This window comes from Mastigoproctus giganteus, chromosome 5, assembly GCF_048544385.1.
Source record: "Mastigoproctus giganteus isolate SK-2022 chromosome 5, ASM4854438v1, whole genome shotgun sequence".
NCBI lineage: Eukaryota > Metazoa > Arthropoda > Arachnida > Uropygi > Thelyphonidae > Mastigoproctus > Mastigoproctus giganteus.
In genome coordinates, this window is record NC_143579.1 from 116,322,307 (window position 1) to 116,347,159 (window position 24,853).

The 24,853-nt window shown below is 37.8% G+C and overlaps 1 protein-coding gene across 5 annotated transcripts in view; it reads right to left on the minus strand.

The window, feature by feature from the left end:
- LOC150085655 (catenin alpha-like) overlaps positions 1–24,853 on the minus strand; it is a 499,984-nt gene that overhangs the window by 293,776 nt on the left and 181,355 nt on the right. For all 5 annotated transcript variants that reach the window (XM_090374159.1, XM_090374158.1, XM_090374157.1 and 2 more), the window contains one exon: positions 4,174–4,377. In XM_090374159.1, coding sequence (XP_090230285.1) covers positions 4,174–4,377 — 204 coding nt within the window. The remainder of the gene's footprint in view (positions 1–4,173; positions 4,378–24,853) is intronic.

The window sequence follows — 24,853 nt, forward strand, 5'->3', positions numbered from 1 at the left end:
ACCCCCCATTATAAGACTCTCTGATTTACTGGCCCACTCTATTTCCCTGTACAATTTCTTATTATACTCATCAGAGTCATTAGGCCTATAGCACACTCCTACTCTCAATTTTGATCTCCCAATGCTTATGTCACACCAAACTGACTCGACACTGCACTGTCCAGCAATGTCGACTGGCTTCACTTCCTTGGATTTTATGTATTTCTTAACTAATAGCATAACCCCTCCTCCCTTCCTATCCTGTCTATCCCTTCTGTAGACATTATACTCCCCAAATTCCAGTTCTGTATTCTTTATATCTGTGTGACACCACGTCTCTGAAATCCCCACAATATCTGCCTTTGATGTTTTGAGCAATACCTCAAATTCATCAAATTTGTTTACTAAACTCCTAGCATTGGTGTACACGCAAGTATACATGCACCTGTTCATTTTCTTAGCTACCCTAACACAACCCATGTGTTTACTTGTACCCCAATGATTCCCAGCAGTCTCTGAAATATCCTGCATCTTATTTTCCAGGCTGCGGCTCATTCCAATAGAAGCAATGCAAGAATCAATTTCACCTCTGCCAGTGGCTACTGTTAATCTATTAGTCCTTGTATCCCCCTCCAAGCTAGCAGTTTTCCTACCCACCTAACACTGCCTCGATAGCATCAGCAAGCATTCTTGCACCCTTTCTATTTAAGTGTATCCCATCCCTGTAGAAGCAGTCTCTCCTGTTAACAAGTACAGACCAGGCTGAAAAAAATTCTACCCCTTGAGCCTTGCACAATCTTTCCAGGGCCGAATTGATCCACAGGGCTCTCATCATATACTCCCTCCTATCGTGTCTGGGCAGAATTGCACACACTTTAAAATTCAACCCTAATTCACGGCTTTTTTTCAACAGTGACCTGTACTTGTTAAGTAATTCCGCCGGTCTCCTACTCTTAATATCATTAGTGCCAACGTGTACAATTATATCACCTTTTGTGCCCTTAAAATATCTGTACTATGATTTCTGATGACCAGGTAAAAAATAAATAATAATTAAAGTTTGATTAAATTTCATTCAGTTAGGTATTATCTAATAAAATAAACAAGTTAGATGACCCAGTCTATTGTATTTATAATGTTTTTAATGTACATATTCTATTATCCGTCTATTCGATTATCCAACATGGTCCCAGTCCTGTACCCTGACAGACAATCAAATCTCTTCTGTTATATCAAAGTTCATCTGTTGTATTAATAAAGAATTATCAATACAACAGATTAACCAAGTAATAAATAACAAAAAGGACCGACATACCCAGGTTAATCAAAATGAAAGTGTAGCATTGCGAAAATTATGGGAAACTAAGGACATTGTAATACAGAGGACAGACAAGGGAGATACTGTAGTGGTGCTAAACAAAACATATTACACAAACAAATTGAATGACATTATATTATATTGGATAACACTACCTATCAAGGCGCCTCCGTAGCCAGGTGGGAAGGAGCAGCAGTGCGTAGCACACACTTCTTGATTAGACTGGGGTTCGAGCCCGTCACCACCAAATACAGAGGATGTGGATAGGTCAGGGAATGACCACCGCATATTCCTGGAGCAATATGGCCTTAGTTGCTAATGCTCCTATAAACCAAATAACAACAACAACTACCTATCAAGAAGTCGATACCACGGTATTCGAAAACCTTGTCAAACAATATAATAAATCCTTACCGAATACAGAAAAATGGTCTATATCTCCATGGCGCAACTGAAACATCTTAAGGCGAGGACAAGTAATTTACCTATATTATTGAAAAAATAAAACTTCACAGGACGGGTCATCCTATAGTCTCATATAAAAACTATGCATTTGCACCCTTAGCCTCACATTTATATTACATGATAAAGCCATGTAGACAAATACTGAATTTCAGTATAAAAAACTATGACACGTTATTTACTAATTTAAAGGATCATAGAATAAGAGATTGGGACAAACTATTTTCATTGGATGTCATATCATTTTATACTAATGTAACCAGAGAATATGCATTGGACACAATATGGAATCTTTTTAATGATAACACAATTAGTAAAACTCAGTTTCTGAAAAAAGAAATTAACTCGGTCAAACTTTTAACCCAAGCGAATTACGTCTCTTTTCAAGATAAAGTCTACATAAAAATTTTCAGTTTACCTATGGGGCTAAGTCTTAGCGGCCTAATCACCAAGATTTACCTAAATAAAATTGAACAGATACACTTGACACCATTTCTACCTAGGATTACATCCTTATAACAGATGAGCAGACTACAAACAATGCTTTACTCAACATTGTACATATGAGGTTCAAATTTACATTGGAGAATGAGAATGAACAGTCCAGAAGAATTAATTTTTAAAATTTTACAAGGGAGGGGGGGACAGATTACACTTCAAAATCTACCATAAACCCACAAATACAGGAAGGTTCTTGCATCATACCAGTTACCATCCGTTTACCTACAAATGTTCTATTATATTTAATCAGTTTACTAACGCTTATAAATGCACTACAACACAGACTGCGTTAAATATAGAAATCGAAGAACTAACGAACAGGTTTTTATATAGGGGATAATCTCTTACCACCATTAATAGTATTAGACTACACGCTAAAGACAGGGTGGATGGTATAGAACAAAATCACAGAATTATCAAAAAATATTTTATTACAATTCCATTGAACAATGGTACAGGCAACTTAATCTTCTTCTCGAGGATACAGAATTCAAAATAATAGCGAAACAAACACAGAAACTTCACTCCATATTGAAAAATCGTTCTGTCCTTCCCTCTTCTCCACTAGAAATGCATGACATAGTATATGCGGACAATCACAATCTCTCATACGGAGATTGTGATTCCTCTTATGTGGGATTGACAAGGTGTCTTTAGGACTCGCATCTAAAACAACAGATGCGTCAGTTAGAGTATTATGAGCCACGGCGTCAGCACTATCTTTCCATGACATAAATGAGAATCACACTTCTCTGTTCAATGAGGCTAAAGTTTCAAACATACAACACAATTATACTAAATTACTAATTGCGGAAACCTTAGAAATGAGACTACAGAATAACTCGATTAACATACAACGTCCATTTTTTATTTTGGATTCATGGGCTTTTACAAGCATGAATATTAATGAGTAATCTACCATAAATATTGTGGGGAACACACATATCACGCATTGGCATTCCAACCTGTGAACACAACGGAAGTTGAAAAGCTTGGTCCCCTTAAGGAAGGAAAGTTTTGTAAATTATTTCATCATAGCGTTTTTATGTAGCAGTTTATTTCATGATATATTTTATCAGTGTTTATTTTTAAATATAGTCGTGATATATCTGCATCTATTTTTAAATATCTGACATAGTGTCTTCAGTCACTCGAGGTTTCGTGGAGGGTTTGATGGATCTGTAGTCAGGTTGGGGCTTTCGACAATGATCTCGGGGTATCGGATTGTTTATGTACTAAGAGGATTGAACGCATTTAATAATTTTTAAGAAGTTTTCTAGGCATTTTAAATCATTTTAAACCAGTTCTGAAAAGTAGAGTATACAAATCATCCTATGAAGAAATATTGAGATACCTCTTTCGTAATTTTCAAATAGACAATACAATATATGATATATTCTATAGGTCAAATGGGGTACATTATAAAAATGTGCCATCACCAGGCAAATATCATAATGCCATTTTTTGAAAACTGATGTATTTTTTACTACAGTAAGCCCATCACATAGGGAATAAAACTGTGCCCAGAGTTGTCACTGACAGGATCTAAGACATAGGCCTTTTTGACATAGGTCAATTTGGAATATTACACATAATAAAATTAAATTAGAACTAAACACTGTAGCTCTCTTCCAAAATCCTTCAATTACTAAATATTTGACCATTCACATACAGAATATAACATAAGCAGTGAAATATTTTCTTTAAATCAGTTTATAGCTATATAATTATGCCAATTTGATTGACACGTGCACACCCACACGCACGCACTTTTCAGAGTAATATAATTGTTCCTTTCATGGTATTAAAATGCCGGGAATTCCTGACAATGTATACTTAAAACGCATGTTCACTACAATATGTTTCCAGTTAAGTGAATGGGATTTTATAAACATGTGTACAGTAGTACTCACATTAGACAGATATTCTGACAGAAGATCTTGCAGTGCTTGTCTCACAGCATTGCATTCTGCAACTATGCGTTCTCTCCGCTCATCTCTGGTACAAGAAGAATCAGCCATTAATGCAGCACCACTTATTATGCTTTCCAGGCGCTCTTCAAGAGCAGGGCGTGTTCTCACTTCATTATAAGTTAAAGGATCCATGATAATACGTTCCTGAAAAATTTTATTGAAAATCTTACAATGTCACTGATAAACACAAAACTAACAACATATATAAAAAGTACAGAATGACTTTTTTTAAATCATCACAAACACTGTTAATTATTTATTTCAAGTGATTATACACATACTCTAAATTGAACAGGTCCAATATGTTATCCTTGTAGAATGACCCTGTCAAAATATACTTGTACTGATAAAATCAGAACTTGTGTAATGGGGGGAGGGGGGGATTATAAGTAAAAAACACTTTCTACCAAGAATGTAAATTTCTGCATATGCATACAGTAAAACCTCATTATAATGGACTAATAGGGGAGAAGGGGTGTCTGTTAATAATGAAAGTATGCTAAATCGAATGTAACCTTGTGGGGCTTGATTTTGATTTTTGTGGTGCAAAAACAGTAAGGTTATAGTGCGCCATGAAAAGGTTAAAAATCAAAAAAGATAAGACTGGTAACTTTTAAAAAGGTTACTTTGTCGAAAAGTGCATATATATATATATATATATATATATACACACACAGACATATCAATAAATAAAAACAGTACAATAAAAGAAAATCGCATATTTCATATGAGTGTATATATATTAATCGATTTTAAAAATTAAAACACTGCTGACACATTGTCATTGTCATTTAAAATCTTACTGATCTCTGGCTCAATCAGATGGCTAAAAGCAGTAAAAAGCATTTCTAAAACTGGTAGAATCACATAAAATATGTTGAATGGATAAAATGGTGTCGCATTGCTCGCACATAGGAGGGTCATCAGCCCTCAGCAAAAAGGAGCGTGTCACATGACAGTGTCCTATGCAGAGCCAAGCAAGAACAACTTCCTCTTTGCGATCCCTGCATAAGCTGGACCGCCAAGGATGGATCACAGGCTTAATCCAACACAGTTTGTTTGTAGTAACCAGGTGATGCCACGAATCTTGCCACTGAGATTGTAAGTTACTACAGATCACTTGCCTGTAGTCAAGATTATCCATCAGGGCTGCCGATCTGGCTGCAGTGTCAGCAAATCATTTCCTCTAATCCCAATGTGACTGGGGATCCAGCAGAAGCGGATATCGAATCCACTTGCATAGAGGCTGTATATTATCTGCTGAATTCGGGACAGGGTTGGATGATTAGTGTGTGACACTGCTGATAAAGCCTGTAGTGTACTCATTGAATCGGCATATATAATAAACTGCTCTGATATGGTATTATCTGGAAAAGCAGCAGCAGATCCCACATACGATTCTGACTTCGAGCCGTCTGTGTAAACTGGCAAGAAGTCAGAATGTTTTGGACGGTGTTGTGAATAGAGCTGAAGGTAGACAGAATATGGAGTATTGGGCTTCGTCGCAATCTTGAGCGAGATGTCACATGCTGGTATTTGTGCATGCCAGGGTGGATGGGGCTGCGTTGGTATCGGGAAACCTTGTCTACCGAGATATTAAGCTCATTGAGTAGCTCTTGAACACAGATGCCGAATGGGCAATTGGCAGTCTGTCGTGTGTGTTATAAAGATTTTCCCATTGTGGTTCATAAAGGGATGTCCACGTAGAGTGATCTTGCAGGGATTTCAGCTTGAAGGCATATTGTAGAGACAACTGCATTCGTTGAAGCAACAAGGATGGTTCATTTGCTTCAGCATACTGACTTTGGACAGGTGAAGTTCTAAATGCAACAGTATCAGTACGAATGGCTTGGTGATGGATGGGGTCAAGCCAACAAACGGCGCTATTTCTGGCAGATGCATACACCTGAGACCCATAATCTAATTTTGAGGATACAAGTGCATGGTATAAACAGAGTAGAGTGCATCGGTCTGCTCCCCAAGAGGTAAAAGAGAGAGAGAGCGGAGAATGTTAAGCACTCTTGTGCACATTGTGCATAGGTTATGAATATGTTGGACAAATGTCAGCACCTGGGGGAGATTCTTAATGTAAAAAAAAAAAGCTTTAATACAATATACAGCACTATTCAATATAAAATTATTAAATTTTAATAAAGAATATGTAATATTCTGTTGTAAATATAAAATGTTGCAATTTATGGATATCAGAAACACTGTTAATTTCACAAACAGGTGCTACTGAGACACTTTGTTCTAATTTCTCAATTAGCTCTAATTTCTGTGCCACATTTATGTTCACAAGTTTTCTTTTAACTCCTCTATCACTTGATGCCCATTTAAATTATAAGGATTGCAAAATTATTTAATAAATAGAGTCACAATTCAGAAATCACAGAAACTCTGTATACAACCTGACCGCATGACAGCCTGAGGCAGACTGAGACCGAAACAAAGCGAGTCGGTAGACCTGCAGTTTAGTGTCCTGAGTCACATTCAGCTCGCAAGTCACTGCCTGCTTATATCTGTTATCTGTAATCTGGGAAAACAGCTATTTAAAACACATTTTCAGAAAGAATAAAAAACAATTTCCTAAATTTGATTATAAAAATAAAAGTAAGTAATTATCAAAACAATAATGGAAATAGATAATTATTATTAATTTTTAATTAATAACAACACTGAAGTTTTGTATAACCTTAAAAAAATAATATGGTTGAGATTAATATGTACATTACTGTATTATTACTATGTACATCTGGTATGTTAAATCTGAAATCCATTATATCGAGGTCCGTTAAATAGAGTGTTTACTGTATAAAGAATATCATTAAATATATCAGACTACTAGATACATTTTTTTCACGGTTCTATGCACTATTGAATGGGTTAGTGCATTTGCATCACATTTTGTTCATAGTTAATTGTCAAAGTCGATGATTGGCATTGTTTGTATTTCAAATTGTGAATACCTTCACGAGTGGCCGAGGTATTGCACTGCTTTCAATGAGTAATGCTTCACCAGTGGAGAAAACTAATCGTTGCTTATTCTCAGCAGATACCCACCCAGACAGCACCGTTTCAAAGCTGATTGGCTTCTCATCAGTGGTACGCTGGTGTTGCAAGAGTGACAACCCAGTTATCCCAGTTATAAAATACAGGTCCACAATATGAGAGAGGCCTGATGGTATGCATGGTTTAATCTAAAAGATATTTCTTGGATGATGTGTAATAGTATAAACCAAGGTGATTGTTTTGCATGAAGTGTGGACTACGCTTAAGATTCACTATTGAACGGGTTAGTGCCTTTGCACCATGTAGACTTTGACGACATGGTGCAAAGGCACTAAAATTATCAACTTTGACAGTGTGTTCGAACTGTCAAAGTTGATAATTAGCATTGCTTTGATTGTATCTCATATTGTAAATAACTTCACAAGAGGGTCAACTATTGCAACACCAGGGTACCTGCCCACCCACTGATAAGAAGCCAATCAGCTTCGAAAAGGTGCCGCTTGGTTGAGGGTATCCGCTGAGAATAAGTAATGATTAGTCTTCTCCACTGGTGAAGCGTTACTTATTCAAAGCAGGGCAAAACCTCAGCCACTCGTGAAGGTATTTGCAATATGAGATACAATTAAAACAATGCCAATTACTGACCTTGACAATTCACTACAAACAAAAAATGGTGCAAAGGCACTAACCTGTTTCAATAGTGGATCTTAAGTCCCATACTTCATGCAAAATAATCACTTTAGTTCTATATACAAACAATCCTCCAACATGCTGGGACATTAAATGAAAAAACAACTGGTTACAAAAAAAAAAAAAAAAAAACCACAGCATACAAACCTCATGACTTTGATAACGTAAACTATAACATTTGTTATCTTTCTCAAATCACTGTTGTACAAGCTATGACATAGTGTTGGCATGCTAATACAAATATCCACCCTCCACCCTAAAAATGAATGCCAAAATGCAGTAAACTAGCATTGTTCGGAATGCAGAATGTTGAGAGAGAGAGAGACCTGATTGCTAAGAAACTCCTCCCTTTAAGATCCAATATTTCAACAAGAAATACTTTCAATGTTAGGAATAGTATTATTTATCTGGATTTAAAAAACTAATGAATTGTTTAACCTAACCGTTTAAAAAGAATAATAAACTGTTTAACCCTTTAAGATCCAATGTTTCAATAGTACATGCTTTCAATGTTGGGAATGGGATTTATTTGGATTAAAAAATAATAATAAATTGAACTGTGCAGTACTGTAATCCCTTTAGTCAACAAAGTGGTGCCTAATATAGTTAGGGAAGAACGTTACATGGTTGTTTGACATTAAGATTATTACTAAATATAATACCACTGTTATACCATGTGAAATTAATAATATAGTTTCTTAAAGTATTCGCCTAAACTACTATACACTGAGGTAACGTTTCGGGTATCTTTCCAGTACCCATCATCAGGCCATGCTGTTTTTGTTGGGGAACAAAAATAGAAAGGGTTACAAATTTGAATACAATTACCAATATTACAATTACAAACATCTACAATGCAGAATAAAAGATCCCATAAAAGATTTACAATATGGGAGAGTTCTACAGTCCGACACAGCCCTCCATGCTTTCCAGTGTGGTGACATTTGGAATTTAAAGAACACGAGAATCCTTTCTACAGATAGGCAATATACAACAGAAGGAAATTCAAAGAAGCTTTTCTCATAAAAATATTTGGAGCTTCAGCCATCAATAGAAAACAAGGAGTAAAAGCTCAAACTGCAATATTTATCTTTTTAAAAAGAAAGTAGAAGAAATGAGAAACCAGGAAAAGAAAATAGGCCACCTGTCCGGAGGAGAAACCCACATACAACCCCTTCCAGACCACCAGAACCAGCCTGCAAACCAACCCATGATGTCCAGAGTAGGAGAGCAAAGGTCACATCAGGAGTCTACTACACAAGAAACCCAGATCAAGGATAAAAATCCTGGCACAATTCTATTGGCTATTGGAATTAATCCCTCACCTATAAATTAACTGCTGGCATCCCTCTTGCCTGTATGCACACCAGGTTTGGGGGGCGGGGGCATCAGCAAGAGGAGTCTGTCAGAAGGTAATAATTTAATCTTTGTATTTACCTAATTTAATATCTGGTTCTATTATAACAATAATCCAAACCTAGAATTGGTTATTTGCAAATCATAATTTTAATCGTAATATTCATAATATTGGTAATTTTAATCGTAATATTCATAATATTGGTAGTTTTAATCGTAATGTTGGTAATTGTATTCAAATTTGTAACCTTTCTATTTTTGTTCCCACAATAGGCACAGTCTGATGATGAGTATCAATAAGATACTTGAAACGTAACCTTAATGTATAGCAGTTTAGGCGAATAGCTTAATAAACTATATTATTAATTTCATGTGGTATAAGAGTGGTATTATATTTAGTAATAATCTTAAAGTGGTGCCTATGATACTGATTAGGTAAGAATTTTTTTCTTTTTTTCCTTCTGCCAATAACTTGGCTTCTTAACCAAAAAATTAACTTTGTGCTGGGAATGCTATACAAAAATTAATCCAAATTTAGTTGATAACTAGTCAACTGCAATATATATTATTAAATTAACAGGGGAATATCAACAAGAATTTTTAGGTGTCGGGTGAGAAAGAAATTTAGTATGAAGCATTTATTGTACAATTACATTTCTTTAGGTGAGCATCATTGTTGTTTATTTGATTTATTGGTGCATTATGACATGCATTAGGGCAATGGCTACTAATGCATGCCATAAAGCACCTATTACAGTCTTAGTTGGTTCAGGTTTGGTATATTAAACAGGTAGATTCAGATCAGATTGCATTTGTTTATCACTTTCAGGAAAGTAAAAAGATTATTAATATCTCTGAGAATCTGATGTAAAATAAGTTGCTTAGAGGAACATTGATGGGAAGAGAAAGCTAGTAATCATTCTCTTAAGTCTAATGGCATTTCAATAAGGCATTTTACTGTGAGTTGAGCATGACAGTTGTGTAAGGTATCTGGGTGTCCAATGTTATGATATTTGCTTTCTTGGCAGAAAAATCTGCTTGTTCACTTTCTATGACTCCAGCATGCCCAGTATCAAAGAGAACATTATTTTTTGCCTGTTTGTAAGAGGCTGCATTAACTTTATTTAAATTTGTTGTAGAAATGGATGACTAGAAGGAAGTTTATAGTGAAGAGCAGATATAGTGCTTAAGGAATCTGTACAGATAATGGTTATGAAGACTGTTATAATCCTAAAGCCATCAGGACAGCACAGTGTTCTGCAGTATAAGTGGCGCACTCCAAACAGACCTGCTGAAATATTGTAAGGTTTGGTTGAACTACAGCTGCACCAACTTTACTGATTATTCTGAAGAGTCCTGAATTACTTAGTGGATTGTTCTCTATTTTATTGTAATTGTGCCATTTTAAGGTATGTTGAAACTCCAAAAGAGCTCATACTTCCAACTTGTTAATGAGTATTTGGTAATGAGTTTGATGAACAGAATGTTAAGCAATTAGAAATCCTCGGTTTAAAAATGTTTCCCATGTTTCCATTACATACACTGTAATTAATAAATACACAGACAGTTAAAGCCAACTAAAGCAGAGTTAGTTCATGTGTTTCAAAAAACAGGCACCACAAAAGCAGCATATTTTGTTGTGACACTAATAAATAATTAAATTTTAATATTTATGAGCAAGTTTAGCAGTGAATAGGCAGAACAGAAAAACAGTCACAGTGGTGTCTGCTACGAGTACTAAAAATGATCTTTAATTTATGTATGTGCATCTTTTCATTTTTATTTTTGTAGTTAATATTTCATACCCTTAAGTCAATTTCCCTTCTATGAAGTTCTAAACCACCACTCCCTTGGAAAACTTCTTATCCGGGTTCTATTGTATATGCTTCCCTCCTCACACAGTTAACTTTCCAGTTAACCTTTGAATTTATTCAAACTTGCAGCCTCAACTGCCTGCAAGGGCAATTTGTTCCAACAATCAATGACTCACTGTCTAAAAGAAAACTTCCTACTATCTAAATCTAAACCTCAACCACTATCATCTGAATTTATGGCCCCTAGTCCTGGAATTCTTTATCAGTGAGAATTCCACCTTCATTCATTTTAATAATCCCTATCAGAGCTTTATAAACTTCAATCAGGTCACCTCTAATGTGTCTGGTTGCCAAGATCTGTAGACCACATAATCAGAATCTTTCCTCATACGGTCGTCATCCTCCCGATCTCACCAATCAAGTTGCCCGTTTTTGGACCTCTCCATAATTGAAGAAAATATTCCAAATGTGGTCTTAGAATTGTCTTATACAGTAGGATTTGACCTCCCTATCTCTACAGAATAGCGTTCGATAAATCATCAATAGGACAACATGGGCTTTCCTACCTGCCTGTTTACACTGTTCAGAGAACTTCACATCTGCCCTTATTGTAACTCTCAGATCCCATTCCTCCTCCTCCTCCTCCTCCACAGCTTTTAATTCAACCCCACCAAGTGTCCCATTTATTTGTGGGTTGCTATTCCCCAAGTATAAGACATTTAGCACCATTAAAACACAGCTGCCACTTTTCTGACCATCTTTGAAGTCTGTTTAAGCCATCAAAAAGCATTGATTGGAACTGATCATAAATCAGTGCCAAGCAGTGGATTAAATCATTAAACATGATTTAATCCATTGCGGAACCTGTGGAATGTTTTCCAAGGTCGATCTGGTGACTAATCATAGCTCACCTGCGGATTCTTTTCTTTGTGATCGATGTAAGGAGTGCACCGATCTTAAATTACATTTTAGTGCACTGATGGAAACATCTGAGTCACTGAAAAAATGGGTGCATGCCATCGAGAATAACGCATCTGGGAGCTCATTAGGGACTCAAGACTCCAGCAATCTACCAAGTAATGCACTCCCGATTCAGGCCTCAAAACAGAAAAACCAAGTGCAGACTACTCTGGTTCAAAAGGACTTTGTTTTATTAGGAGACTACTGTCAGGGAAACGAGGAATACTTTTTTTTAATAAGGATAGGTGGAGTAGAACTAAGGTATGTCTGCCGGGAGCAACTATTAATGATATCATCAACAGATTGTCAGATTTGAAGGGGGGTAGAGAGAATATTATTATTCATGTGGGGACTAATGACATTAAACATATACAATCTGACAATCTGCCTCAAGCTAGGCCACAATATCTATGTGTCTGGAATTCTGCCCAGATATGATAGGAGGAATTATGTGTTAAAAGACTTGTGGATTATCTCAAGACTTGAAGGACTCTTCAAGGCTTTTGGGGGGAAATTTCTATCAGCTTGGCTCACACTTGTAGGTAGAAGGAATTTCTTTTGTAGAGACGGGATACACTTAAACAAGGGTGGTGCAAAAGTTTTTGCCAGTATTATTGAGGATACCTTAAAGGTTCGGGGAAACTGCTAGTTAGGGAGGATGTGGGTAATACTGACATGCATTTATCTGATAATATTGGTCAAAATATCTCTTGCACATACCTCAAGAGTTCTTATCTGTTTCCCCAAATGGACATATTATCTAGATGTTCTGGGGGCAGAAATGTTTCAAGTTGCTGTTGTTGTTTTTTAGGAGCATTAGCAACTAAGGCCATGTTGCTCCGGGTATATGCAGTGGTCATTCCCTGACCTTTCTGCATCCTCCATATTTGGTGGTCACGGGCTTGAACCCCGCTCTAATCAAGAAGTGTGTGCTACACACTGCTAATCCTGCCCACCTGGCTACAGAGGTGCCTACGTTTCAAGTGAGTGGGTAGCTAATGCCAGGGAAGAAAGACTCAAAAATTTCAAGGGTTGTGTTAAGGTTGTTAAATATACAACAACGGTCTTAATTGTTTATATAGTAATGTTAAAAGTGTCGTCAATAAAATGAGCGAATTCGAACTACTGGTTAAAACAAGAAACGTGGACATAACAGGGCTTATGGAAACGTGGTGCCACCCGGAAATAGGGGATGATGAGTTTCAGTACAGCTTGTGCATTGTATTCAGAAAGGATAGGGTAGATAGAAGGGGGTGATGGGGTAATGCTTTTTATCAGATGCAGCCTGTGTGAGACAATAGCTTTTCCGGATTCAGACGTTTCACGTGTTAGTATAGAATCTGTATGGTGTGAGTTAGTTGGAAACAGAGGTATAGTAGGAGTAATCTACAGACTAGGTGATTGTGAAGATTATGATGAAAGCCTCTCAATTAGCATTAGTTAGCAAAGGCACATGATTTGATTTGATTTGATTTGGGTTTTACTGGCGCATAAGCAACTTAGGCTATAATGCGCCAAGACCAGGTCATGTATAAAAGAGTAAACTTTCAGTGACCTAATTAGTTAGGTCACTATGTCAAAAAATTTAACAAATGTATAAAAAACAGAAAATCACAATAAAATGTAAATTTCATATATAAGCAAAAACGTTTATTGATTTTAAAAAGCTAAAAACAGCAGACACGTGGTCATTGTTGGATAAAATCTGGCTGAGTGTATAAGGCTCAGCCAGATGACTAAAAGCGGTAAAATAAAAATCACGTTCAGGGGTAAAACGTGGACATACGGTTAAAATGTGATAAATAGATAAGATGGTGTCACAGTTCTCGCACATAGGGCAGTCATCTGCCCTCAGCAGAAAAGAATGTGTAAGATGACTGTGTCCTATGCGGAGACGAGCTAGAACAACTTCCTCCTTACGATTCCTGCGCAGACTAGACTGCCACGGTTCAATTACAGGCTTTATACGATATAATAAAGGCACATGATGCAAGAAAGCAAGCTTATATAGCATCAGCCAAAAAAAAAAAAAAAAAAAACCCTTATTTCACCCATCCACAGCCAAAAAAAAAAAAAAAACCCTTATTTCACCCATCCACTTGTTACAAATGTTTGTCAAGTTCTGCCTTGAATCTATTTAAGCTATCAACTTCTACAATGACAGATAGAAGTTTGTTCCACCAATCAACCACCCGCTGGCTAATGGCAAACTTCCGCACATCTATCCTACAACCGTCTTTCCTCAATTTGAAGTTATGTCCCTCTCAAGCAATTATTCTGGGCAAGAGGAAGAATCCCATCAGCAATGAGCATGCTCAAACCATTCAAGGCTTTATACACCTCAATCAGATCACCTCGCAGGTGACTAGTCTGCAGACACTGTAATTTGCAAAATTTAAGCCTTTCTTTGTAAGAGCAACCCTTTGTTCCATTCACTATTCTTCCCTGTACTCGTTCCAACAAATCTACATCCTTCTTAAAATGAGGCCTCCAGACCTGTATACAGTACTCTAGGTGTGGCCTGACCATTGCCTTATACAAGGGGTCACCTCCTTATCCCTGGTAGAAAAATTCCTGTATATCATTGACAAGACACCATGAGCTACTCTTGCTGACCATCTGCATTGCTCAGACAACTTCATATCTGCCTGCACAATTACCCCCAGGTCCTTTTCATTCTCTACCACTGACAGTGGTAGAGAATGAAAGAGTTGATACGTTACTCTGGGATTACTGCTTCCCATATGCAATACTTTACATTTGTCAATGTTAAACTCAATTTGTCACCTCTCAGCCCATCTGTTCAATTTTCTACATCCTGTTGCAGCAGTGTACTGTCATTAACAACCCTGCCAACCTTTGCATCATCTACAAACTTGGACATTAAGCCTGATATACCATCAACAATATCATTTATAAATACAGAAAATAACAATGGACCCAACACTGAACCGAGGGACTCCGCTAATAACATTAGTCCATGAAGAGCAGTGTCCATTGATTACCACTGTCTTCTCCCACTCAACCAACCTTTATCCATAGCAGCAATTTGCCTCCAATGCCACACTGCTCCAATTTGTGCAGTAGTCTTCCATGTGCAACAGTATCAAAGGCTTTTCTAACATCCAAATATATGATATCAAAGTTATTCTTTGCATCCAGTTCCTTTGTGACTACCATCATAGTATCCAATCAAATTAGTCAGACAAGACTTACCCTTAACAAACCCATGCTATGTCTGAGCTATAACTGAAGTCTTGTCTACATGATCTGCAATGCTTCTTTAACCAGTGCCTCCATTAATTTCCCTGGAACAGAAGTTCAACTAACAGGTCTGCAATTACCTGTCTCCCTTTTTTCCTCCTTTGTGGATTGGGGTCACATTTGCACATCTCCAGTCCATGGGTCTCAGGGGAGACCCCATAATTATGGCTAAGGGTTTTCTTACTTCCTTTGATACCTACTTTAATATAACTGGATATATTCCATCCACCCCAGGTGCCTTTCTTGTGTTTATCTTCAACAATTTCTCCTCCACTTTACTCTGTTATTACAACATTATCTAGCTTACTGCCAGAGTTGAATACCCCTCTGGCATTTGCCTCCCAGAATCATGTGTAAATGTTGATGCTGAGCAGGATCATCAACAGTTTCACCATCGATATCAAGTGAACCAATCTGATTCATCCCCTTCCTTCTAGAGTTTACATAAGTAAAGAACTCTTTGCTGTTTTTCTTTGCATCCTTTGCCAAGGATCTCTCGTAATCTGCCTTCGCCTGCCTAACCTCCTTTGTAACTTAGTTACAGATCAACTTGTATCTATCATAGGCTTCTGTGTCACGTGTTAATTTATATGTATCCCATGCATTTTTCTTCTCTGCCATATGTCTCATTAGTTCATCTGACATCCATTTAGGCCTAAATCTTGAACAATATTTCTTTGTTGGTATGAAAAGCCTAGTAGCTTCCAAGATTAATTCTTTGAATGCTTCCCATTTTGAATTTGCTGTTGCTAACATCATCAGTTGATTCCACCAAATAGAATTTAAATACTGTCTCAGACCACTGTAGTCACCTTTACGAAAGCAAAAACCCTTCCCTTTACCCTTGATGAAAATGGAATGGGTAAGTAAGTGTCAATGTCTTATTATGGATGATTTCAATTTGCCCCTAATTGATTTGTGAAAATGGGAAGGAAACTCGACATGGGGAACAAAATTTTTAAATCAACTAGATGGCTGTTTTTTGTATCAACATGTCAGGGAAAGTACTAGAGAAAAGAATATCCTAGACCCCCATCACCCATGAATCAGATGACATAACAGGGCTGACAGTAGAGGAACCAGTAGCAGGAAGTGATCATGGATCACTTCCTGCTACTGGCTCCTGCTACGGTGGATGATAAAGAGAGAGGTAGCAGTAGTAAAAGGCAAAGGAATGGGTTATAATTTCAGAGAAGGAAATTACGATGCCTTAAGGTGCCAAGTGGCCTCTATTAACTGGGTAGATATCGCACTGAGAACAAATACAATTGAACTGTGGTATGTTTTTCAAACATTAATCACAGACACCTTGAATGCATATTTACCATTAAAAAAATACTCTATGAGAGTTCCAAGTTGGATGAATAGTGAAGTTGCCACATTACTTGAGCAGAAAAAGTGGCATGGAAAAGTTAGAGCAATAAAAAGTACTGAAGCCTATAACAGCTACAAGATGATCTGTAATAGAGCCACAGAAAAGGTTCAACAGGCAAAGGCATTTTATGAGAAATCGCAAGCAAACATAGATTGGACCTTTACGTAAGGGAAAGGGGATAGTATTAAATACACCAGCTGCCGTTGCAGATTAACTGAACAGTTATTTTGGATCAATACTACAAAAGAAAAATCTTTTGTGGCAATGGGAAATTGTGGGAGGGAAGTTGAAAAATATGAATTAATGATATTGAAATTTTGCAAGATTATTTAATGAAAAAACTTTCGAGCCTACAGGCCAGTAAGGCTCCTGGAGTTGATGGAATATACCCTATAATCTTAAGGGAGGTGGCAAGCGAGTGCATTGAACCACTGAGGCTAATTATGCGAGCATCACTAGACTCTGGGAAGATTCTGTTGGATTGGAACAGTGCCAATGTATCTCCCATACATAAGGGTGGCTCTAAGAGTGAAGTGGGAAATTATCGACCTGTCAGTCTGACTTCAGTGGTAGGGAAAATCATGGGGGCAATGCTTAAGGGTGGAATTCAAGATCATATGGATAGAATTGAAATTCAGGATCATATGGATAGAACTGAAATTCTCAAGGATACTCAGCACGGTTTTGTAAAGGGAAAATCATGTTTAACAAATCTGGTTCGTTATTTTGAAAGGGTCACTCATGAGCTGGATTTATGGAATAATTTCGACATTGTTTATTTAGATTTCAGCAAAGCTTTTGACTCAGTCCCACACGAGTGGTTGCTTTATAAGCTGTAACAGGTTGGAATCACTGGGAAAATCCTTAGATGGATAGCAGGATGGCTTCAGGACAGGAGGCAGAGGGTTGTGATAAATGGCTATTCCTCAGATTGAGTTGATGTAAGAATTGTAGTTCCCCAAGGATCAGTATTAGGACCACTGTTGTTTTCAATTTTCATGAACGACATTGATGAAGGGATAGAGTGCGTGAGGTCTAAATTTGCAGATGATGTTAAAATTGGTAGAGTGGTTAATGATCACTGTCAAGCTGAGCTTCTTCAGAGAGACCTAGATAGACTTCAAGAATGGTCAGAAAAATGGCAGCTATGCTTTAATCCAACAAAGTGTAAGGTATCACACCTGGTAAACAGTAATCCCAGAATTACTTATTCACTTGGTGGAGTTCATCTAAACCCAGTACTGGAGGAAAGGGACTTTGGTGTTACGATATGGTCAGACATGAAATTCTCTGAGCATTGTAAACAGGTTGCAAGGAAGGCCTATGGTGTCCTATCGATGATCTATCGAACTTTTTCGAGTAGAAATAGGGGATGTGATAATCCCATTATATAAGGCTTTTGTTAGACCACATTTTGAATACTGTGTTCAAGTATGGAGACCGCACCTAAAGAAAGACGTCGAGCTTCTTGAAAGGGTGCAAAGATGGGTAACTCATCTGGTGAGACAGCAAAAGGGCATCCTTATGAAGAAAGACTTTGAATATGCGGGTTGCAGAGTTTGGAAACTAGACACCGTAGAGGAGATTTGATTGAGGTGTTTAAGGCTCTGAGAGGCATCAGTAAAATGAATGAGGACGAAATTTTCAAGATTATAAATGATGCTAGAACTAGGGGATATAAATTCAAGTTACGGGGGGGGGGGGAGATGTTTAGGTTGGACTACAGGAAATTTTATTTTAGCCAGCAAGTTATAAATTACTGGAATAAGTTGCCTACATGAGTGATAGAGGCTGACAGAGGGGAAATTCAAAGGTCATCTGGATAGTACCTTCAAGTGAGGGAAACAATACGATGATAGGTTAATTTCCTTTTCTTTTATTAATTATTATTATTTTTTTTTCTTTGGCTGGTGCAGCATAAGCCCTAGGCTTTCTTGCACCGTGCGGCCATTACTAATACTAAATACTAATAAACGACTCTGCCAATCTTTACAATATCTACAAATTTTGACATCATGCCTTCAATTCTTTCGTCAATGTTATTTATGAAAATAAGAAAAAACAGTGATCCAAGAACTGATTCTTGAAGGACCCCACGCCTGACATTACATGAATCTAAAGAATATTCATTAATCACAACCCTCTGCCTTCAGCCTTGCAGCCACCCAGCAATCAATCTTAGAATTTTACTATTAATCCCAACCTGTTCAATCTTGTACAGTAGCCTCTCATGAGGGACAGTTAAATGTTTTGCTAAAATCCAACTAAACTAGGTCAAAATTGTTCCCTTGTGAGGAGAATTCAAAGCGTTATGGAAGGGATCCTGAAACTTTCATCTCCAGAATTATTACGGGTGATGAAACATTGGTTCATCACTGGGATCCTGAAACCAAGCAAGAATCAATACAATGGAGGCACAAGAGTTCTTCCCCACCCAAAAAATTTCGGATGCAACCTTCAGCTGGCAAGATTATGGTCACCATTTCATGGGATGCCAAAGGAATTTTGTACATTCACTACTTGAAACACAAAGTCAATCACTGGGAATTGATTACATCCCTGCTGTACAATCTAAGGGATATCATAAAGGAAAAATGCCATGGAAAACTTTTCAGATGTGTGCTGCTTATTCATGACAATGCACATGCTGTTGCCGCTACTTTGAGAGACTGACTTTACAGAACTTACCCATCCACCTTACAGTTCGGATCTGGCCCTGTGACTATTTCCTGTTTCAACACCTCAAGAAAAACATACGTGGACATCGCTTTGCTGATGATAATGAACTGAAGTCGCTGTTGCTGCATTTTTGTTTATGCGACAAGACAAAGAATTTTATTTGTCTGGTATTTCCTCATTGCAAACAAAATGGAACAAGTATATTGAAGTTAGGGGAATTGGACTGAAAAATAAAAACATTTTTAGCTCTATCTCATTTCCTTCATATGTAGGTAAATAATTTATTGAATGCCTCTCGTATACAAGAGATTCATAGTCTAGTCTAGATCTAATTAATAAATGGTATAGGTGTAACAGCAGAACTAATCTGAGCCCCATTACATAGCATAAATTACCCTTAGTAAATTCAGCTTCCTTAGACAAGCTGTATGAATATGCTTCAAAAAACTTAATTTTTTATCCAAAATTAGTCAGAGAAATCTAATACTATGTTGAAAGGTAACTGGATGGGAGTCAAGTTGTAAGTCTGGATCAGGATGTAAATTTCATTGACGACAAAAATAAATTGCTGTTTTTTGCTTTGAAAGTCAGTAACCATTATTTTTTTGCCCACTGTATAGACTTGTTAATATTGCCTTGAAGCTGTCTTTCAATTAGATGTTTTGGGAGTGGCATGACATTGTAAGATCGTCATACAGGTATGTTTTGACTGTGTCAGGAATACATTTTGGTAACTGAAATGATCCTGATGGAGAAGAGCATGGCACAAAGAAAAAACCCTGGGGGGCCCCTTCTCCTTGAACAAATAGGAGAGAAGAGTGAAAACATACCCGAAAGGATCTATTGCTCAAAAAGTTCCAGATAAATTTTGGAAGATGACCTCAATATTACTCAATATTCAAAGTAATATTACTTTGAATTCTAAATTTTTCCACAGCTGGCACAAAATGATTTAAAAACCATTATTTAAGTAAATCGGCAGTTACCAAAACTTTTTTATTTGCTTGCAAATATACTGGTACTGCATTTCCACCTTTCATTGCACAAGGTTTAGAGGATCTATAAATTAGCACAGGTTTTATCATGTAACCTCCTGATGCTTTACAGTACAAAAGTAACATTACACAATCTTCTGATGCCTTAAAACCTGGTGCAGTTTAGTCTTTTTTTGAAATAAAAAGGAATGTCGGGTAAATGCCCTCGAAGAATTTAATATGAGGGGCCCATCAAGCTCTCAGCTGCCCAGCTCAACGACAGAGCTCATTTCTGTGCATCGGGCAACAGAAGCAACCTCCAAGGCAGAATGCACGGGTCCCACAGGAACTAGTTATTGTTGGTGACTATTGTCAGGGAGACGGAGAATATACTATGCAAGAAGGATAGGTGGAACAAGACCAGGGTATGTCTGCCAGGGGCAAAAGTTGATGTTGTAGAGCAAATATCACCTTTTAAGGGCACAAAAGGTGATATTGTTGTACACGTTGGAACTAATGACATTAAGAGTAAGAGATCTGCAGATTTACTCAACAAGTACACGTCACTGTTGAAAAAAAAGTTGTGGGTTAGGGTTGAATGTGAAAGTGTCTGCAATTCTGCCCAGACACAATAGGAGGGAGTATAAGATGAGGGCCTTGTCAAACAATTCAGCCCTGGAGAGATTGTGCAAGGTTCAAGGGGTGGAATTTTATTCAGCCTTGTCGACGACCAGGGTGAGAAAAATCCCTGTAAAAGACCAGGGTGCAAGCACAGACTAGGCTGAGAAAAATTCAACCCCTTGAGCCTTGCACAATCTCTCCAGGGCCGAATAATCGGAAAGGCTCTCATCATATACTCCCTCCTATCGTGTCTGGGCAGAATTGCAGACACTTTCAATGTCAACCCTAACTCACGGCTTTTTTTTTTCAACAATGACCTGTACTTGTTAAGTAATTCCACCGATCTCTTACTCTTAATATCATTAGTGCTTTGTGTGCTTCTTAACTAAGAGCACAACACCCCTCTCATACCATCCTCTCCTGTCTGTCCTTTCTGTATTGCAGAGTTCCAGGGATCCCCAGTGCACAGTAACAAACAACACTATATCCTTTCTCTATATATTGTACTCCTCACATTCAAATTCTGATTGTACTCCCCATATTCAAATTCTGCATCCCTTATATCTGAATAACACCACATCTCTGATTTCCCCACAATGCATTTCAGGCCTTGACCAGCACTTCAAATTCAAATTTGTTTACTATGCTCTTAGTACTGGCATGCATATGTGCACCTGTTGTTACTCTTAGTTTTCCTCACAGTCCACGTATTTCCTTGTTCCAAGGTGACCGACAGCAGGCCTTGAATTCTCCAGTATTTTGCTTTCCAGGCTGTATGTTCCAAGAGAAGCAGTGCAAGAATCATTTTCGCCTCTACCAGCAGCTACCATCAGTCTGTGTATCCCAAACCCCCCCACCCCAAGCAAGCAGTTTCCCAACTCACATAACGCTTCCTCAACAGCATCCACAAATATTGTTGCACACTTTCTATTTAAATGTATCCCTCCCAATCTGTTATCAAGCATAGAACACACTGTTAGGAAAAATTCTACCTCATGAGCCTTGCGCAATCTATCCAGGACCAAACCGATCAACAAGGCTCTCATCTCGTATACAAAACCTCCTGTATACTACCCTCAGAATGATGCTACCACCCGAAGTATTATAAATTATTACATTCATATCACCACTAAACACCCACTTGGATAGAGTGTATACTAGAGGAAAATTAATGACAATTAATAAAAGATCTGCTGGTGAAAAGAAAAAAAAAAAAAAAACACACAAATGAACAGAATAATCCTATTGCTTTTCAAGACTATCTGCTGTTGAAAAAAGCCATTGTCAGTTTTAAAGAAATGAAACAGTATACCATTTCATATGCATAATAATGAAATTAAGCATAAATTAACTTAAGACTTGGTGGAAAAAATAGGAAAACAGCAAAAAAAAATTTTTAAAACTGAATGGTCTGGGGTTAATGACATATCCAATAATTCTGTGTGTGCACGAGAGACAGAACCGAGAGACGGCCCTGGAAAGATTGTGCAAGGCTCAAGGGGTAGAATTTTTTTTCAGCCTGGACTGTACTTGTTAACAGGAGAGATTGCTTCTACAGGGATGGGATACACTTAAATAGAAAGGGTGCAAGAATATTTGCTGATGCTATCGAGGCAGTGTTAGGTTCGGAAAACTGCTAGCTTGGGGGGAGACAAAGACCAATAGATTGACAGTAGCCACTGGCAGAGGTGAAAGAGATTCTTGCACTGCTTCTATTAGAATGAGCAGAAGCCTGAAAAACAAGATGCATGGTATTTCAGAGACTGCTGGGAGCCATTGCGGTACAAGTAAACACATGGGTTGTGTTAGGGTAGCTAAGAATAGAAACAGGTGCAGGTATACTTGCGTGTACACCAATGCTAGGAGTTTAGTAAATAAATTTGATGAATTTGAGGTATTGCTCAAAACATCGAAGGCAGATATTGTTGCGATATCAGACACGTGGTGTCACACAGATATAAGGGATGCAGAACTGCAATTTGGGGAGTACAACGTCTACAGAAAGGATAGACAGGATAGGAAGGGGGGAGGGGTTATGCTATTAGTTAAGAAACACATAAAAACCAAGGAAGTGAAGCCAGTCGACATCGCCGGACAGTGCAGTGTTGAGTCAGTTTGGTGTGACATAAGCATTGGGAGATCAAAATTGAGAGTAGGAGTGTGCTATAAGCCTAATGACTCTGATGAGTATAATAAGGAACTGTACAGGGAAATAGAGTGGGCCAGTAAATCAGAGAGTCTTATAATGGGAGATTTTAATTTCCCAGATATTGACTGGAATTTGGGGGCTGGTTACTCACACACTGGCAGGGCTTTTGTGGATTTATTGGATGATTGTTTTCTACATCAGAATGTTCGGGAGGCAACTAGAGGGAGTAATACTCTTGATTTGATTATCAGCAGTGATTCTTCATGCATTAAGAATCTGCAGATAAATGAACCACTAGGTGGCAGTGATCACACTGTGCTGAAGTGGGATTTACTCAAAGAGGTAACTACCATTAGGGGTAAAAAGGGAAGGGTTATTGCTTCCGTAAAGGCGACTACGATGGACTGAGACAGTATTTAAATTCTATACAGTGGGACCAACTGATGATGTTAACAACAGCAAATTCAAAATGGGAAGCATTCAAAGAACTTATCTTGGAAGCTACTAGGCTTTACATGCCAACTAAGAAATATTGTTCAAGGTTTAGGCCTAAATGGATGTCAGATGAACTAATGAGGCATATGGCAGAGAAGAAAAATGCTTGGGATACTTACAAATTAACACGTGACACAGAAACCTATGATAGATACAAGTTGATATGCAACCAAGTTACAAAGGAGGTTAGGCAGGCGAAGGCAGATTACGAGAAATCCTTGGCAAGGGATGCAAAGAAAAACAGCAAAGAGTTCTTTACTTATGTAAACTCTAGAAGGAAGGGGATGAATCAGATTGGTCCACTTGATATTGATGGGTCAACTGTTGATGATCCTGCTCAGGTAGCTAACAAACTAAATGAATATTTTGCATCGACATTCACACATGAGGAGTTATTTAGTGAGGGGAAAGCCAGAGGTATATTCAACTCTAGCAGTAAGCTACAGAATCTTGAAATAACTGGGAGTAAAGTGGAGGAGAAACTGTTGAAGATAAACACAAGAAAGGCACCCGGGGTGGATGGGATCTATCCAGTTATATTAAAGGAGGCAGCAAAGAAAGTAAGCAAACCCTTAGCCATAATTATGAGAGCTTCCTTGGACTCAGGGGAGGTACCCATAGACTGGAAATGTGCAAATGTGACCCCAATTCACAAAGGAGGATCAAAGGCTGACACAAGTAATTATAGACCTGTGAGCTTAACTTCTGTTCCAGGAAAATTAATGGAGGCATTGGTTAAAGAAGCACTGCAGGATCATTTAGACAAGACTTCAGTTATAGCTCAGACACAGCATGGTTTTGTTAAGGGGAAGTCTTGCCTGACCAACTTGATTGGATACTATGATGCAGTCACAAAAGAACTGGATGCAGGGAATAACTTTGATATTATATACTTGGATCTTAGAAAGGCTTTTGATAACTGTTGCACATGGAAGACTGCTACACAAATTGGAGCAGTGTGACATTGGAGGCAAATTGCTGCTATGGATAAAGGGGTGGTTGAGGGGGAGAAGACAGAGAGTGGTAATCAATGGACACTGCTCATCGTGGACTAATGTTATTAGTGGAGTCCCTCAGGGCTCAGTGTTGGGTCCATTATTGTTTTCTATATTTATAAATGACATTGATGATGGTATATCAAGCTTAATGTCCAAGTTTGCAGATGATACAAAGGTTTGCAGGGTTGTCAAGGACACTACTGACACTACGCTGCTGCAACAGGATCTGGAAA